At 38.3% G+C, this 18,936-nt stretch overlaps 1 protein-coding gene across 4 annotated transcripts in view; it reads right to left on the reverse strand.

Moving 5' to 3' along the window:
* CFAP91 (cilia and flagella associated protein 91) overlaps positions 1-18,936 on the reverse strand; it is a 163,377-nt gene that overhangs the window by 104,034 nt on the left and 40,407 nt on the right. For all 4 annotated transcript variants that reach the window (XM_047791414.1, XM_047791429.1, XM_047791421.1 and 1 more), the window contains 4 exons: positions 13,130-13,206; positions 11,982-12,139; positions 11,130-11,213; positions 9,928-9,984 (listed from right to left, as the gene is read on the reverse strand). In XM_047791414.1, the coding sequence (XP_047647370.1) occupies positions 9,928-9,984; positions 11,130-11,213; positions 11,982-12,139; positions 13,130-13,206 (376 nt within the window). The remainder of the gene's footprint in view (positions 1-9,927; positions 9,985-11,129; positions 11,214-11,981; positions 12,140-13,129; positions 13,207-18,936) is intronic.

Here is an 18,936-nt window from a genome sequence, read left to right on the forward strand (position 1 = left end):
GAAGTTTTCAATTTTAATGAAGTCCAGATTATGCATTATTTCTTTAATGGATCATGACCTTGGTTGTATCTGAAAAACCATCACCAGGTTCCCATTGTGGCTCAGTGGAAACAAATCCAACAAGTAACCATGAAGTTGCAGGTTCAATCCCTGGCCTCACTCAATGGGTTAAGGACTCGGCGTTGCTGTGAGCTGCGGTGTAGGTCACAGATGCGGCTCGGATCTTGCCTTGCTGTGTGGTGTAGGCTGGCAGCTGTAGTTCTGATTCAACACCTAGCCCAGGAATTTGCATATGCTGCAGGTGTGTCAGCAGTAAAAAGAAAAAAACAAAAAGAAACACATAAATAAATTAAAAATAAAAATAAAAAGTCATCACCTGGAGTTCCCATCATGGCTCAGCGGTAACAAACTAACTTGTATCCATGAGAACATGGGTTCAATCCCTGGCCTTGCTCAGTGGGTTAAGTATCTGGTGTTGCTGTGAGCTGTGCTGTAGGTCACAGATGCAGCTTGGATCCCATGTTGCTGTGGCTGTGGTGTAGGCTGGCAGCAACAGCTCTAATTCAACTGCTAGCCTGAGAACTTCCATATGCTGGAGGTACAACCCTAAGAAGACAAAAAAAAAAAAGTCATCACCATACCCAAGATCATCTACGTTTTTTCCCTATATAATCTTTTAAGAGTTTTGTATTTTTGCATTCAGCACTGAGGTCTGAAATTCATTTTGAGTTATTTTTTGCAAAGGGTGTAAGGCCAGTGTCTAAATTCTTTTTTTTGCATGTAGATATCCAGTCATTCCAGCATTGTTTGTTAAAAAGACTGTCTTTGTCCATCGTATTTGCATGTTCTTTGTTCTTTTTGTCAAAGATTAGTTGATTATATTTATGGGGGGGTCTGTTGATGAGCTCTCTACTCTATCTCACTGATCTATTTGTCTATTCTTTCCACAATACCATACTTTCTTTTTGTCTTTTTTTTTTTTTGCCTTTCTCTAGGGCCGCACCCACGGCATATGGAGGTTCCCAGGCCAGGGGTCTCATTGGATCTGTAGCCACCGGCCTACACCAGAGCCACAGCAACGCGGGATCCAAGCCATGTCTGCGACCTACACCACTGCTCACGGCAACGCCAGATCCTTAACCCACTGAGCAAGGCCAGGGATCGAACCTGCAACCTCATGGTTCCTAGTCAGATTCATTAACCACTGTGCCACGGCGGGAATTCCAATACCATACTTTCTTAATAATAGCTTCATGGTAGATTTTGATGTTAGGTTGTGTCTGTCCTCCAACTTTGTTCTTCAACAGTGTGCTGCTTATTCTGTTTTCTCTCTTCATATAAGCTTCAGAGTAAGTTTGTCGATATCCAAAAAAATTAGCTTGCAGGGATTTTGACTGATGGACTTTATAGCTCTATTTGAGACAAACTGACATACTGACATTATTGAGTCTTCTATCCATGAACCTGGCATATTTGTCCATTTATTTAGTTCTTTGATTTCTTTCATCAAAGTTTTATAGTTTTCCTCAAATAAATCTTGTGTATTTTTTTATTAAACATATACCTAAGTATTTAATCTTTCGATGCTAATGTAAATAGTATTGTGTTTTATATTTCAAATTCCACTTGTTCTATATGGGTATATAGGGAAGCAATTGACTTTTGCATACTAACCTTGTATCCTACAACTTTGCTACAATCACTTTAGTTCAAGGAGGGTTTTTTGTTTTTGTTTTTTTTTTTTTCAGTAAATTCTTTTTGATTTTCTACAAATGAATACCTGCTAAAACAGCTACACTGCAGCTGTGGTAACACTGGATCCCTTAACCCACCACACTGGGCCAGGGGTCAAACCTGTGCCTCCGAAGCAACCCGAGTTGCTGCAGCCAGATTCTCAACCCACTGTGCTACGGTAGGAACTCCTTTCATTTTTGAGATTAGTCATTTGTGTCCTCTCTCTCTTTTCTTTTTTTTTTTTTCTTGTTAGCCTGACTACAGGCTTATCAGTTCTAGAGATCTTTTCAAAGAAAGAGCTTTTGGTTTCACTGACTTTATTATTTCCTTGACCAATGCCATTGATTTATGCTCTAATTCTTATGATTTCTTTTCTTCTGCCTGCTTTGAATTTAATTTGCTCTTCTTTTTCTAGTTTCCCAAGGTGTAAGCTTAGATGATTCATTTAGATCTTTCTTCTTTTCTAATACATGCATTCAATGTTATAAACTTCTCAATAAGCACTGCTTTATCTGCATTTCACAAATTTTGAAAAGTTGTATTGTCATTTTCATTTAGTTTAAAATATTTAAAAATTTCTATTGAGATATCTTATTTTGACCCATATGTTATTTAGAAATGTATTGTTAAATATCCACACATTTGGGGATTTTCAGTTACCTCTCAGCTCTTAATTTCTAGTTTAATATCATTGTGGTCTGAAAGAAGACACATTTCCATGCTTTTACATTTATTAAAGTGTGTTTTATGACCCAAGCCTATCTTGGTGAATGTTCCATGCTGAGTTTGAGAAGAATGTATATTCCGCTGTTACTGAATAAGTAGTCTATAGATTTATATCCAGCTGATTAATAATATTGTTGAGCTCATCTAGGGCTTTAACTGATTTTCTGCCTGCTAGTTGCCTGCTGACAGGGGGCCACTGAGGTCTCCCACTATGATAGCGGATTCATCAGCTTCTTCCTGTAATTCTATTAGTTTTTGCCACATGTAGCTTGACACTCTGTCATTAGGCACATACACACTGTAGACTGTTTTGCCTTCTTGGAGAACTGACCTCTTTATGTAACGCCTCTCTTTATCCCTGATAATTTTCCTTTCTTTGAAGTCTGCTCTGTCTAAAATTATTATAGCTACTGCTGGTTTCTTTTAATTAGTGTTACATTACTCTATCTTTCTCTATCCGTTTACTTTTGGGGCTTTTTTTTAATATTTATAGCAGCTTTATTATTCATCATCACCCCTAACTGGAAGATGTCCTTCAGGAGATGAGCAGATAGGAGTTCCCATCATGGCTCAGTGGAAACGAATCTGACTAGTATTCATCAGGACACAGGTTTGATCCCTGGCCTCGCTCAGTGGGTTAAGGATCTGGCGTTGCCATGAGGTGTGGTGTAGGCCAGCAGCAGCAGCTCCAATTCGACCCCTAGCCTGGGAACTTCCATATGCCACAGGTGCAGCTCAAAAAAAGAAAAAAAAGAAAGGAGATGAGCAGGTAAAGAAAATGTGGTGCAACCATATAAGGAATTATTTATCCAGTAATAAAAAGAAATGAGCTATCAAGCCACAGAAAGACATGGGTGAATCTTAAATGCATATTTCTTTTTTTTGCCTTTTTTGTAGGGCCACTCCTGTGGCACATGGAGGTTCCCAGGCTAGGGGTCAATTGGAGCTGTAGCCGCCGGCCTACACCAGAGCCACAGCAATGCATTAAATGCTTATTCCTAAGTGAAAGAAGCCAGTATGAAAAGACTACATTTCAAAATATACTAATATGACATTCTAGAAAATGCAAAACTATAGTGATGACTAAAAAACAAGTGATTATCAGGGTTTTGTTTTGTCCTGTCTTTTGTCCATTTTTAAAGCACAAGGAATTTTTTCTACTCCTTTAAGATTTTTATTTTTTCTATTACAGTTGATTTACAATTGGGGTTTTTTAATTGAAGTATAGTTGATGTATAATATTACATAAGTTACAGGTAAACAGTACAGTAATTCAAAAATTTTAAAGGTTATACTCCATTTATAATTTTAAAACAATGGCTATATTCCCTGTGTTGTACAATATATTCTTGCAGCTTCTTTTATACACAATAATTTGTACCCCTTAGTCCCCTATTCCTATATTTCCCTCCTCCTTTCCTCTCCCCACTGACAACCACTAGTTTGTTCTCTGTATCTGTGAGTCTTTTTCTTTTGTTATATTCACTAACTTGTTATATTTTTTTAAATACCACATATAAGTGATATCATACAGTATTTGGTCTTTCTCTGACTTATTTCACTTAGAATAATATGCTCCAAGTTCATCCATGTTGTTGTAAATGGCAAAATTTCATTCTCTTTTAAAGCTGAGTAGTATTACATTGTATATACAGACCACACCTTCTTAATCCATTCATCTATTGATGGATACTTGCATTGCTTCCGTATCTTGGCAATTGTAAATAATGCTGCTGTGAACATTGCTGTGTATGTATCTTTTCAAATTAGTGTTTTTATTTTGGATATATACCCAGGTGCTGGGTCATATAGGGTTAGGGTTATATAGGGTTAGTTCTATTTTCAGTTTTTTTGAGAAGCCTCCACATTGTTTTCCACAGTGGCTGCACCAATGTACATTCCTACCAACAGTGTACAAGAGCTGCCCATTCTCCACATCTTTGCCAACATTTGTTGAGTTCTTGCTTTTACTTTTTCCTTTTTCAGGTGCACTTATAGCATATGAAAGTCCCCAGGTCAGGGAATGAATCCAAGTTGCATCTGTGGCTTATGCCACAGCTGCCACAATGCCAGATCCTTAACCCACTGTGCCAGGCTGGGAATCAAACCAGCAATGCCACAGAGACAAGTCAGATCATCAACCCACTGCACCACAATGGGAACGCCTGTTATTTATGTTCTTGTTGATAACAGCCATTCTGACAGGTGTGATGTGATATCTCATTGGGGTTTTGCCTTACACTTTCTGATAGTTGTCAAAGTTGAGCATCTTTTTATGTGCCTGTTGGCCATGTGCATGTCCTCTTTGGGTCTACTCAGATCTGCACATTTTTTAATTGGGCTGTTTGGAGTTTTTTTCCCTTGATGTTGAGTTGTATGAGCTGCTTATATATTTTGGATATTAACCCCTTATTGGACATATTATTTGCAAATATTTTCTCCCATTCAGTAGACTGTCTTTTCATTTTGTCAGTGGTTTCCTTTCCTGGGCAAATGCTTTTAAGTTTAATTAGGTCCCATTTGTCTATTTTTGCTTTTATTTCTTTTGTTTTGGGAGACTGATCCAAAACTATATTGCTACGATTTATGTCAAAGAGTGTTCTGCCTATGTTTTCTAGGAATTTCATGGTTTTAGGTTTTATATTTAGGTCTTTAATCATTATGAGTTTATTTTTGTTTATGGTGATGGAGAATGTTCTAATTTCATTCTTTTACATGTAGCCATCCAGTTTTCTGAGTGCCACTTATTGAAGAGAATGTCTTTTCTCCCTTGTATATTCTTGACTCCTTTGTCATAGATTAATGACCATAATGCATAGGTTTATTTCTGGACGCTCTATTCTGTTCCAATCTATCCATTCGCTTTTAATCTATATGTGTCTTTATATTTAAAGTAGGCCTCTTATGACAAAATACAGTTGGTTCTTGTTTTTTGATCCACTTTGACAATATCTGTCTTTTAATTGCTGCATTTAGACCGCTGATAGTCAAAGCGATTATTAATGGTTAGATCTACCATATTTGTTACTATTTTTTATTTGTTGTTTTTGTTCTTTGTTCCTATTTTATCTTCCACCATTTTTCTGCTTTTTGTGATTTCAACCAAACTTTTATTTTTTGCTTTTTAGGGCCACACCCGAGGCATATGGAGATTCCCAGGCTAAGGGTCTAATTGGAGGCACAGCTGCTGGCCTACACCACAGCCACAGCAACACCAGATCTGAGCAACCTGTACATCTGCAACCTACACCACAGCTCATGACAACACTGGATCCTTAGCCCACCGAGCAAGGCCAGGGATCAAACCCTCAACCTCATGGATTTCAACCAAACATTTCATATTATTCCATATTCTTTTTCTTTCTTTCTTCCTTTCTTTCTTTACGGCTGCCCCACAGCATAAAGAGTTCCCTGGCTGGAGATCAGATCTGAGGCACAGTTGCAACCTAGCTGCAGCTGTGGCAACACCGGATCATAAATCCACTGTGCTAGGCCAGGGATCAAACCTGCATCCCAGCATTCCCAAGACGCTGCCAATCCCGTTGTACCACAGCAGGAACTCCCCTATATTCTCTCTCTATTAACATGTTAATTATAGTTCTTTTATTAAACTTTTTAAAGTGATTGCCCCAGAGTTTGCAATATACATTTACAACTAATCCAAGTCTACTTTCTTTTTTTTTTTCTTTTTCTTTGCCTTTTAGGGCCACACCCATGGCATATGGAAGTTCCCAGGCTAGGGGTTCAATTGGAGCTACATCTGCCAACCTACACACAGACATAGCAACTCAGGATTCCAGCTGTGTCTTTGACCTATACCACAGCTCAGGGCAATGCTGGATCCTTAACCCACTGAGCGAGACCAGGGACTGAAACCTCATCCTCATGGAGCCTAGACGGGCTCATTAACCACCGAGCCATGAAGGGAAATCCCCCAAGTCTACTTTCAAAGCACACTATATTGCTTTCCACATAGTGTAGGTACTTTATAATAACAAAGTAATCCTCCCTTTCATCTCTTTTATCACTGCTGTCATTCATTTCACTTATATATAAGCATACATATGATATCTATATAAGCATAGTCAAATACATTATTGCTGTTGTTATTTTGAATAAACTGTTAAAAAAAAGTTTTTACTTTTATTTTTAGGTTGCTATCCCGACTTTTTTCAATTAAAAAATTTTTCATTATAGTTGATTTACAATGTTCTGTCAATTTCTGCTGTATAGCAAAATGACTGAGTTATATATACATACATTCTTTTTATCATATTATCCTCCATCATGTTCCATCACAAGTGACTAGATATGGTTCCCTGTGCTATACAGCAGGATCTGATTGCTTATCCACTCCAAATGCAACAGTTTGCATCTACTAGCCCCAAACTCCCAGGTCATCCCACTCCCTCCCTCTCCCCCTTGACAACCACAAATCTGCTCTCCATGTCCATGAGTTTGTTTCTTTTCTGTAGATAGGTTCATTTGTACCAGATATTAGATTCCAGATATAAGTGATACCATACAGTACTTGTCTTTCTGTTTCTTACTTCACTTAGTATAAGAATCTCTAGTTCCAGCCATGTTGCTGTAAATTGCATTATTTTGTTTTTTTTATGGCTGAATAGTATTCCACTGTGTCCATGCACCATATCTTCTTAATGCATTCATCTGTCAATGCACATTTAGGTTGTTTTCATGTCTTAGGTATTGTGAATAGTGCTACAGTACATAAGGGTGCATGTATTTTTTGAATGAAAATTTTTTTTGGATATATGCCCAGGAGTAGGACTGCTGGATCATATGGTAGTTCTATATTTAATTTTCTGATATACCCTCATACTGTTTTCCATAGTGGTTGTACCAATTTACATTCCCACCAACAGTGTAGGAGGGTTCCCTTTTCTCCACATCCTTTCCAGCATTTGTTATTTGTAGACTTATTAATGATAGCCATTCTGACCAGTGTGAGGTGGTATCTCATTGTAGTTTTTAAAAGTTTCTGTTTGACCTTCATTTATTCTGTCTCTGATGCTCTTTTCCTTACGTACATCCAATTTTCTGACATATTTCCCTCTCTCTAAAGAACTTCTTTTAATATTTCTTACAAGGTAGGTCTAATGGCAACAAATTCCTTCAATTTTGGAGTTCCTGTTGTGGTCCAGTGGGTTGCAAACCCAACTAATATCCATGAGGATGTGGATTCAATCCCTGGCCCTCCTCAGTGGGTTAAGGATCCAGAATTGCCATGAATTGAGGTGTAGGTTGCAGATGTGGTTTGGATCCTGCATTGCTGTGGCTGTGTTTGTGGTGTAGGCCAGCAGCTGCAGCTCCAATTCAACCCCTAGTCTGGGAACTTCCATATGACCACAGGAGCAGCCCTAAAAAGCAAAAAAAAAAAAAAAAAAAAATCCCTTAATTTTTGTTTGTCTGAGAAGGTCTATATTTTGTAAGATACAGAATTCTTGTATAGTTTCTGAGAAGTCAGATGTAATTCTTATCTTTGTTGTTCTATAGGTAGGTTAAAATATCCTCCGGCTTCTGTGAGAATTTCTTCATCTTTGATTTTCTTTAGTTTGAATATGATATGCCGTGGTGCAGCTTTTTTTTTTTTTTTTTTTTTTTAATCCTGCTTGGTGTTCTCTAACTCTGTAGTTTGGCATCTAAGATTAATTTGGAAAGATTTCCAGTCATTATTGTTTCAAATTATTTCTTCTGTTCCTTTCTTCTCTTTTTGGTATTCTCATTATACATATGCTATAACTTTAACAGCTAAAAGACTATCTAGAAGGTCAACTCTCATGGTTTAACTTTCAAAAGGAAATCTTTACGTCTTATACCACGATTATTTAGGAAGAAGTAGAGAGTCCCAGTGTTCATCACTATAGACCTCAGAACTCACCACGATTAACTGAACAACTCTGAGACCTAATGTAATTATGCCCTCCAAAGCACGTGATCCAGTGAGACTGCTTCAAAGAATTACCAAAGGGAGCTACCCATCTCATAACTTCTCCTTTGCTCATTACAAAGCATTTCGCAGAAAACAAGTCTCCAATTGTCCTCAAGAAATGTGACAACACACAAAATTGCTCTGTGTAGAGAGAGAGCAGAGGATCTTTTCTCTATTGATGTAAAAACCAAAGGTATTCACACACAGTCTTTTCTCTTTCTTTCTTTTTTTGTCACACCCGCAGCATGGGGAAATTCCCGTGCCACGGCAGTGACCCAAGCTACAGCAGTGACAACACCAGATCCTTAACAGCTAGGCCACCAGGAAACCCCCAACACACAATCTTTATAACTTAGAGGAGAACTGGGATCCTAATTGCCACTAATCTTGAGGATTACAGATATTTAACAACATATATTCTATTCAAAGGACATTATATTATTAGGAATAACATATCCTTTAAACACATGTTTAAAAGCCAAATGCTCTACTCTTTCTACTCAAACATCTCAAACCTTAAAAAAGGTTTCTTTCCCTGTTCATCTCAGGAGTACCATGGATTTTTTTTCACTTAGACAAATATTAAGTTATATTGACATGGGAAAGAATATAGTAAAATTTAGATTTTTTTTTTTTTTTTTTGCTATTTAGGGCTGCACCACGGTATGTGGAATTTCCCAGACTAGGGGTTGAATCGGAACTACAGCCTACACCACAGCCACAGCAATGAGGGATCTGAGCCATGTCTGCGATTTATACCAGAGCTCAGATCCCCAACCCAGATCCCCAACCCAGGGAGTGAGGCCAGGAATCAAACCCACATCCTCATGGATACTAGTCGGATTCGTTTCTGCTGTGCCACAACGAGAACTCTCCAAATTAGATTTTTAATGAGACACTTTCCCAAACCTGCTATGTCGCCCTATAAGAAAGAATCAGGAACAGTACAGGAATCCTAGATTCAGCCCTTGTCCTTTACATCTTTTTCACCTTGGTTCACACTCATTTGTGGGACAGGCACCATGTTTTATGTATTCTGAATATCATGTTGCCTTGTATAGATTAGATGATTATTAAATCATAAAATTCTAATATTTGAAAAATATTTTCACCAATTAGTTTTCTTGATAAAAGTTTGAAGAACTGTTTTCAAAGAAGTGTATATTTCAGGGAAGCAAAAGAGGATATTTGAAGCATTTTCAATTTTTATTTATACCATAACTCATATTAAGAAATACATCTTATACCATAACATTATAGACTTATCAGCATTATGTAGGTATCTATCCAAAACAAAAAAAAAAACTTACCTTCAATATGTTAGAAGCTTTTGGCCATTTTTGATTCATTTTTGGTTTTTAAAATGCTGCTCATGACCCACTAGAAGACCTTCTAAGGTTTGTGATTCGCAGTTTAAAAATATTGATTCAGAGAACTATCTTCTGGAAGCAAATATGGAAGCAAGTAATATATAAAATAAGCTAGAAAAGAGTTTTAAAATAATGGTTACTTACCTGGTTGATGCATAAACAACAGTGAATGGCACCTGTTGATGAAATGGAAGAAAAGGCCTGGGAGAGAAAGGAAAACAGAAAGCTGTGGGATTTTTGCATTGCATGTACTCCAAGCTTTCTTCCAATACCAGTATTTGTCCCTTGAAATCAGTGAGTTTGAATATCTTGTATATCAGTCATCCTCCAAATTTAACATACACAAAATCATTGGAGAGTGGGAAGATTCTTGTTTAAAATGCAAATTCCAGGCTCTAGCCCAGCAGATTCAGTAGACATAAGGTAGAGCCAATGAATCTGCATGTTTTGGATAAATATCCCAGTTTTTTCTACAGATGGGAAACAAGCCACACTCTGGGAAACAGTGTCCTATACTTGAGCTTCAACAGGTCATTAGCTCCCAGCAACTTAAGTTCCTTGAGACATTCTGAAATTCTCAATGATTTAGTTTAAAAAAAATCCACCCCCCGCCAAATAGTCTAGGAGTTGAGTATACTATGTTAACAACTTAACATTTTTCTGAAAAAAATCAGCATTATAAAACTTCCATAAGGAGACTGTTCATAAAAATGTGGATTACAAGTGTAATTTCTTAAATGAACTTATGTAGATATGATATCAAGACTATTTTGCTATCTCAGATAAGACCTGTAAGGAAATCCTTATCTTACTTCAATCTGAGGCAAATGTATCAGATGAGTATTAATCACATGAGTATTAATCACAAATGAGAAAAAGTGCATCTTTTGACCATGGTAGATTTGGCAACATTCATACAGAAAGAGCAAATGTCACCTATTTGCCCACTTTTAACAATTTCCCCTGCACTATGGCTGTCATGGTGTCTTTGCTTTATCTCACTGCATTTGATGACTTCATTTTGTTCTCAAATATATATTCTTATTTGCAATTATTCCCCCTAAAGTCAGGCAGACTTAGTTGGAACACTATTTTTGCCACCTGCTAATTAATGCGACCTTGAGCAATTTACTTATCCTCTCTTGATTTTAGCTTCCTTACTGGTAAAATGGGGACAATATACCCTAACCTATAATTTGGTTCTGAAAATTGTTATTACATATGAAAAGCACTTATAAAATGATGCCTGGCATATGGTATGCCCTTAAAAATGATAGATGCTATCATTACTACAAAGAGGTCTCTAATAATAGTAGGGCTCATATTAATCAGTAATTATTTTCTACCTTTCAAAATATTTATAGCGATTCTTTCCAGTAACATCAGGATCTTCATAAACTTCTTTGGGCATCAGAAAAGAAGTATCAGTTCTAAAATGAAGCAGAAAAACATTCAGGTCTAATAATATCATGTCCAAATATAATTTCTACTTTCTATTTCTCTTAGTAGGAGATATATAGGGTATCTCAGACTGAGAGCAAAGTCTTCTATAACACGCATCTGACTACCCCACATGTCAGACTAGAATAATTACTTTCCCTGAGCCAGGAAGCTAGGAGTCAACAAGAGGAGCTGAGAGCGAATAAATGAATTAATTTATGAAATCCCACATACAAAAGTGCCCACCTCTAGTTAACAGCCATGAGAATTACAAAGCTTTAAAAAACAACTTTCATGTCTGGTTGTAAGGTAGCATGTTTAAAGAGTTACTAGGTATGAATCTGTAAATAATTAAAAGAATAAGGAATTCAAGAATCTTGTATCTAAAGTTTCTTTGGCTGCAAATCTCCAAAAAATATATTTATATAGGATACTAGGAGAAATGTACACTTGCAATTTCTAAGATGGATCAAAGAAACAACAAATGCAGTCACTTCTACCTTGGGTGGCCAATATGTCATGTAATAAACACAGTCACTGCAACCTTCTGAGCACATTTACTAACCAATAAACCTAGAACCACTGTTCCTAAATCAGGCTTGTTTTGGTCAATGGATTAAGAAAGAAAAATGAGCCCAACTGCTCTAACATCATAATTGTACACTTTAAAATAATGCAAAATGAATAAATAAAAGTTTTAGGAAGAAAAATGCATTCATTAAAAATGTGAGTAGCAGCTAAAGCTACCTGACACTTACTCAGCAAGGTGCCGGAAGGTTTCTCTGTGTCTCTCCTCGAGTCCCTTCCATTCCCGACTGATGAATGATGGAACAGGGTCAGCCTTGCTCCAATATACAGAATAGTTGGGATAATGGAACAGGCTACTGAACATGGTTCTAAACCTGGGAACCCTTCTCTAATGTTAGGAAGGAAGGCAGGGAAAAAAAGGACAAAATTATACCATCAGATTTTCTAAAGTACCTTGCTATTGTAAGCTTTTAAAAGGTAAAAAAAGAGTTCCCATTGTGGCTCAGCAGAAACAAACCCAACTAATATTTATGAGGATGCAGTTTGATACCTAGCCCCACTCAGTGGGTTAAGGATCTGGCGTTGCCGTGAGATATGGTGTAGGTCAGCAGCTGTAGCTCTGATTCCAGCCCTAGCCTGGGAACTTCCATATGCCACACCTGTGGCCCTAAAAATAAATAAATAAATAAATAATAAAAGGTAAAAAAACACTCTGTATGTGGCATAGAATGAGGGCTATTTGGTATATGCAAAGAATATCTCCAGAAAGATTCTCAAGAAACTGATGACAGTGGATGATCATGTGAAGAGGGCTAAAGGTAGCATTTACTTTACACCGTATATGAGTTCATACTACTTGAACTCTTTCAACACAGGCATGAATTACCTTTTTCATTGAGATAATTTAAGTTATGATTAGTCCTTTATTCGCTATTAGTTAATATTTACACTGCGCCACAAGTATTAAAGATACTTTGTCCCCTAGTAATCATGCCAAGGTAATTTCTGCAGAATATAAAATCCAGGCGTTCTCATCGTGGCTCAGTGGTAACAAACCCAACCAGTATCCATGAGGACTCAGGTTCAATCCCTGGCCTTGCTCAGTGGGTAGGGGACATGGAGTTGCCCTGAGCTGTGGTGTAGGTCTCAGACGTGGCTCGGATCTGGCAGTGCTGTGGCTGTGGTGCAGGCTGGCAGCTGCAGATCTGATTCAGCCCCTAGACTGGGAACTTCCATATGCCAAGGGTGTGGCCCCTAAAAAAAAAAAAGAATATAAAATCCGGTGGAGGTTCAGTGATTAGTCAGTCTGATCAGTGCAGTAAGCCAAACGAGATGGTGCAGGTGCATGAGGCTGCCGTAGTGGATGAATTAGACCTACCAGTTTGCTTCGAATCAGAGTGGCCTGATTATTTGCCCGGTTGTGGTCCTTTTTGCTTGACACAATAAACAACGGATCTGTGAAAAGACAATAAGGTAGCCCAAGGAATAGAACATATTTATTCTTAGGCAGAGAATAATGATAAAGCAACATAAATTCTCAGTTGGAAAACAAATTAGAAAATTTAGATATTGTCTAACTCTGCTGTAGCTCATATCCTGCTCCTCTACCACCAGTGAGAGTCTATGAGATGCATTTCTTCTCTGTGGATTCCAAAGTCAGTTAATAGAATCAGAATGCAAAAAGATGAGTTCCCTTTGTGGTGCAGCGGAAAGGAATCTGACTAGGAACCATGAGGTTGCATGTTCAATCCCTGGCCTCGCTCAGTGGGTTAAGGATCTGGCCTTCTCATGAGCTGTGGTGTAGGTCACAGATGTGGCTCAGATCCCATGTTGCTGTGGCTGTGGCGTAGGCCAGCAGCTATAGCTCCGATTTGACCCCCAGCCTGGGAACCTCCATATGTCGGGGGTGTGGCCCTAAAAAGACAAAAGACAAAAAAAAAAAAAAAGAATGCCAAAAGAATGCTGAACGTGTTTTCAAAGCATCATAATCTACACAAGCTCTCTTCTCTCCTATGAACAAACCACCTCTGGGTCTGGATAGTCCTAGAAATATGCCAAGAGGAAGGACCATGTATACACACACTACACCTACTTGCAAATGAAAGAAACAATAAATTTGGGCATACCTCCAATAATCAGTTCACAGAGAGATAAAAACTCTTTAACAGTACCATCCAGAACTAGTAGAAAGGGTAAGAAAAAGTCATTCTCTAATAAGATAAAAAAAGACCAGTTATCTTCAGAATTCACCCCTTCAGATGGGACTAAATTATTTCTCCAAGTTCAACAAAAGATTGCCCTGCTGCTATAAGTATGTGTTTGTTAGGTGTACCTTTTTTTTTTTTGCTTTTTAGGGTCACACCCATGGCGTATGGAGGTTCCCAGGCTAGGGGTCAAATCAGAGCTACAGCTGCCAGCCTACGCCAGAGCCTACACCACGCCACATCTGAGCCACGTCTGTGACCTACACCACAGCTCACAGCAATGCCAGATCCTTAACCCACTGAGTGAGGCCAGGGATCAAACCCTCAACTCATGGTTCCTAGTCGGATTCATTTCCGATGTGCCGTAACGGGAACGCCTATTAGGTGTATTTTTAAAGTAACAAAGAATATTCATGACTGATTATACTAATCCTTAAAATCCAACAATTTGACATTAAATCCTCAAGCAATCTTCAGGTATAGACTTGATTTCTTAAGTAGACATCTCTTAAGAAACAAATACCCTGACCAACTAGTCTACATGTCTTGGTAACATATATTTCTCCACAGAAATTAATAAATTTGTATTATAATTTTGAACTAAGTCTCTTCTGAATTTAGATGATCTGAATCTATTTCCAGAACCTAAAAAAATCCCTAGTTACCCAATTTCAAATGAACAACGCTATTCGAACCACTAACCCAGTGGTATCTCTTAAATCACTTAAAACAAGAGTATACAGAAATTTCATTTTGCCCCATACTATTCCCAACATGTAAGAGATGTTGAATCTGTATTCTTTCTTCTGTTTAAATACGTGCATTCATTCCTCCTACAAATTCAGTAGCCTATGGAGTTCCCTGGTGACCTAATGAGTTAAGGATCCAGCATTGTCACTGCTATGGTGTGGGTTCGATCCCTAGCCCAGGAACTTCTGCATGCTATGGATATGGCCAAAAAATAAAAATTCAGTAGCCTATAATTTGAGGGCATAAAGTCTGGCTTCTTCATTCCTAATCAATCCAGTTCCCATTGCTTCTCAATTTGATACCACTGGGTCAGTGGTTGCAGTTGTGCTGGTCATCTGAAATGAGGTTAACCCACATAACCCACATTTTCTCTAAGGCTGAATAATAAATAATAAGTCTTCTTCCTCTTATTTCCATAAGGAGTATGAAGACATGGTATCTATAGAAATATTCTTGCATCCAAAGAAGATAATGACATAATATTGTATGATTCAGGACTATATATTCTGCAATATATGCTACAACTGTGCTCACAAAGAGGGTTCAAAAGCAGTAGAGAGGTCACTGAGATGCCCCAGGAATAGCAGTCACCAGGTTATCACTTGCTTACTCCTAGACAGGTATTAAGTGCTTTATTTGCAATATTCCTTTTAATCTTCACAAAAACCCAATGAGGTAGTCACTAGACCTCCATTTTATAAGCAAGGAAAATAAGGCTTCAAGTTAGCAACTGATCAATCTTTGAAGTTAGCCAACAATTAATCTTTGACAAAGTAGGCAAGAATATAAAATGGAAAAAACAGTCCCTTTGGCAAGTGGTGCTGGGAAAGTTGTACAGCTGCTTGTAAATCAATGAAACTAGAACACACCCTCACACCATGCACAAAAATAAACTCAAAATGGCTTCAAGATTTAAACATAAGACATGACACCATGAAACTCCTAGAAAAGAACATGGGCAAAACATTCTCTGACATAAATTATACAAATGTTTTATTAGGTCAGTTTCCCAAGGCAATAGAAAGAAAAACAAAAATAAACAAATGGAACCTAACCAAACTTACAAGGTTTTGCACAGCAAAGGAAACCATTAAAAAATTAAATTTAAAAAAAAAAACCCAAAACAGTTAAGGATCCAGCATTGCTGTGAGCTGTGGTGTAGGTTGCAGACTTGGCTTGGATCTGGCATTGTTGTGGCTGTGGTGTAGGCTGGCAGCTGTAGCACCAATTCAACCCCAAGCCTAAGAACCTCCATATGCTGCAGGTGTGGCCCAGAAAAGACAAAAGACAAACAAAAACAAAAACATAGCCTACGGAATGGGAAAAAATATTTGCAAATGATGCACCCAAGAAGGGCTTAATCTGGAGTTCCTGTTGTGGCTCAGTGGTTGACAAATCTGACTAGGAACCATGAGGCTGCGGGTTCAATCCCTGGCCTTGCTCAGTGGGTTAAGGATCTGGCGTTGCCGTGAGCTGTGGTGTAGGTCGCAGACATGGCTCAGATCCTGCATTGCTGTAGCTGTGGTATAGGCTGGCAGCTACAGCTCCTACTAGACCCCTAGCCTGGGAACCTCCATATGCCGCGGGAGCGGCCCAAAGAAATAGCAAAAAGACAAAAAAAAAAAAAAAGAAGAAGAAGAAGGGCTTAATCTTCAAAATATGAAAACAACTCATACAATGCAAACAAACAACCCAATTGAAAAATGGTCAGAAGACCTAAATAGGTATTTCTCCAAAGAAGACATGGATGGCCATATGTAGGCACATGAAAAGATGCTTGACATCTCTATCAGAGAAATGCAAATAGAAACTACAATGAGGTACCACTTCACACCAGTCAGAATGACCACCAATAACAAGTCTACAGATAACAAATGCCGGAAAGGGTGTAGAGAAAAGGGAACACTCCTACATTGTTGGTAGGAATGTAAATTGATACAACCACTGGAAAACAGTATGGCAATTCTTCAGAAAACTAAATATAGAACTACCATATGATCCAACAGCCCTACTCCTTGGCATATATCCAGACAAAAGTATAATTAAAAAATATACATGCACCCCTATTTTCATAGCAACACCAGTCACAAAAGCCAAGACATGGAAACTACCTAAATGTCCATCAGCAGATGAATAAATTAAGAAGATGTAGTACATATATACAATGGAATAATACTCAGCCATAATAAAAATAAAATAATGCCATTTGCAGCAACATGGATGCAACTAGAGATTCTCCCTAAGTGAAGTAAGTCAGAAAGAAAAAGACAAATGCCATATGACATATGGCATCACTTATATGTGGAATCTAAAATATGGCACAAATGAACCTATCTATAAAACAGAAACATACTCACAGACATAGAGAACAGACTTGTGATTGCCAAGGCGGAGAGGGATGGATTGGGAGTTTGGGTTTAGTAGATGCAAACTATTACATTTAGAATGGATAAGCATTGAAGTGCTACTGTATAGCACAGGGAACTATATCCAATCTCCTAGGATAGAACATGATGGAAGATAATATCAGAAGGGGAATATATATCCATGAACACTTTGCTCAGGGCCTGTGTGCCTGAGATTCAATGCTTAGCCTCTGCATGTTCTTGTGGTCCCACCATGTTTGAGGGGTGACAACTTCTGCCAAGCCAGACCCCCCAGATCACATTAGAAATTGGTACAACATTGTAAATCAACTATATTTGAATTTTTTAAATTAAGAAAAAAAGAAGTTAGCAACTGGAAGTATCAAGATGGTTGAGTCTTGGAGTTCACCTCCTCCTACAAACACATCAAAAATACATCTACATGTGGAACAATTCTCAAAGAAAACTACTTGGAAACTGGCAGAACCCCTATACAACCAAAGCTGCAAGAAAAAGCTTCACATAACTGGGTAGAATGGATAAAAAGGCATTGACTCGGGACCCGCAACCCTGGAAGGAATCTGGAAGGAAGAGAAGGTCCACATGAATGGGCTGGGGAGCAAGCAGATCAAGCCACAATTTGGATGTCCCATCCTGAGATCCTGCAAGGAGGAGACAAGTACTCTGGCTACAGCTCTGATTCAGCCCCTAGCCTGGGAACGTCCATATGCCACAGGAGCGGCCCAAGAAATGGCAAAAAGACAAAAAAAAAAATCAACCTTGGTAAATTCAAGAAAGCTGAAATCATATCAAGCATTTTTTCTGACTACAATGCTATGAGGCTAGAAACCAATGACAAGAAAAAAAGAACAAAAAGCACAAACATGTAGAGGCTAAGCAATATGGACTAAACAACCAATGGATCACTCAAGAAATCAAAGAGGAAATCAAAAACTACCTAGAGACATATGAATATGAAAACATAACAATCCAAAACCTATGGGGGCACTCCTGTCGTGGCTCAGCAGAAAGGAATCTGACTAGGATCCATGAAGATGCAGGTTTGATTCCTGGCCTCACTCAGTGGGTTAAGGATCCACTTTGCCATGAGCCGTGGTGTAGGTCACAGACAAGGCTCAGATCTGGCTTTGCTGTGGCTGCTGTAGGCCAATGGCTATAGTTCCGATTTGACCTCTAGCCTGGGAAACTCCATATTCCACAGGTGCAGCCCTAAAAAACAAACCAAACCAAAACAAAACCCATGGGATGCAGCAAAAGCAGTTCTAAGAGAGAAGTTTATAGCAATACAAGTCTACCTCAGGAAACAAGAAAAACCTAAAAGAAACAACCTAACATTATGCCTAAACATTATGCAACTAGATAAAGAAAAATAAATAAAACCCAAAGTCAGTAAAGGAAAGAAATCATAAAGATCAGAGCAGCAATAAATTAAACAATAGAGATTTTAAAAAGAAAAAGAAAAATAGAAAACATTAATGAAACTAAAAGCTGGTTCTTTGAAAAAAAGTTTTTAATTGATAAACCTCATACTCATCAAGAAAAAATGGAAGAGGGAGTTCCCGTCGTGGCGCAGTGGTTAACGAATCCGACTAGGAACCATGAGGTTGCAGGTTCGGTCCCTGCCCTTGCTCAGTGGGTTAACAATCCGGCGTTGCCGTGAGCTGTGGTGTAGGTTGCAGACGCGGCTCGGATCCCCCGTTGCTGTGGCTCTGGCGTAGGCCGGTGGCTACGGCTCCGATTCAACCCCTAGCCTGGGAACCTCCATATGCCGTGGGAACGGGCCAAGAAATAGCAACAACAGCAACAAAAAAAAAACAAAAAGACAAAAAAAAAAAGAAAAGAAA

The sequence above is a fragment of the Phacochoerus africanus genome, chromosome 1 (genome assembly GCF_016906955.1).
Source record: "Phacochoerus africanus isolate WHEZ1 chromosome 1, ROS_Pafr_v1, whole genome shotgun sequence".
In the NCBI taxonomy this organism is placed as follows: domain Eukaryota; kingdom Metazoa; phylum Chordata; class Mammalia; order Artiodactyla; family Suidae; genus Phacochoerus; species Phacochoerus africanus.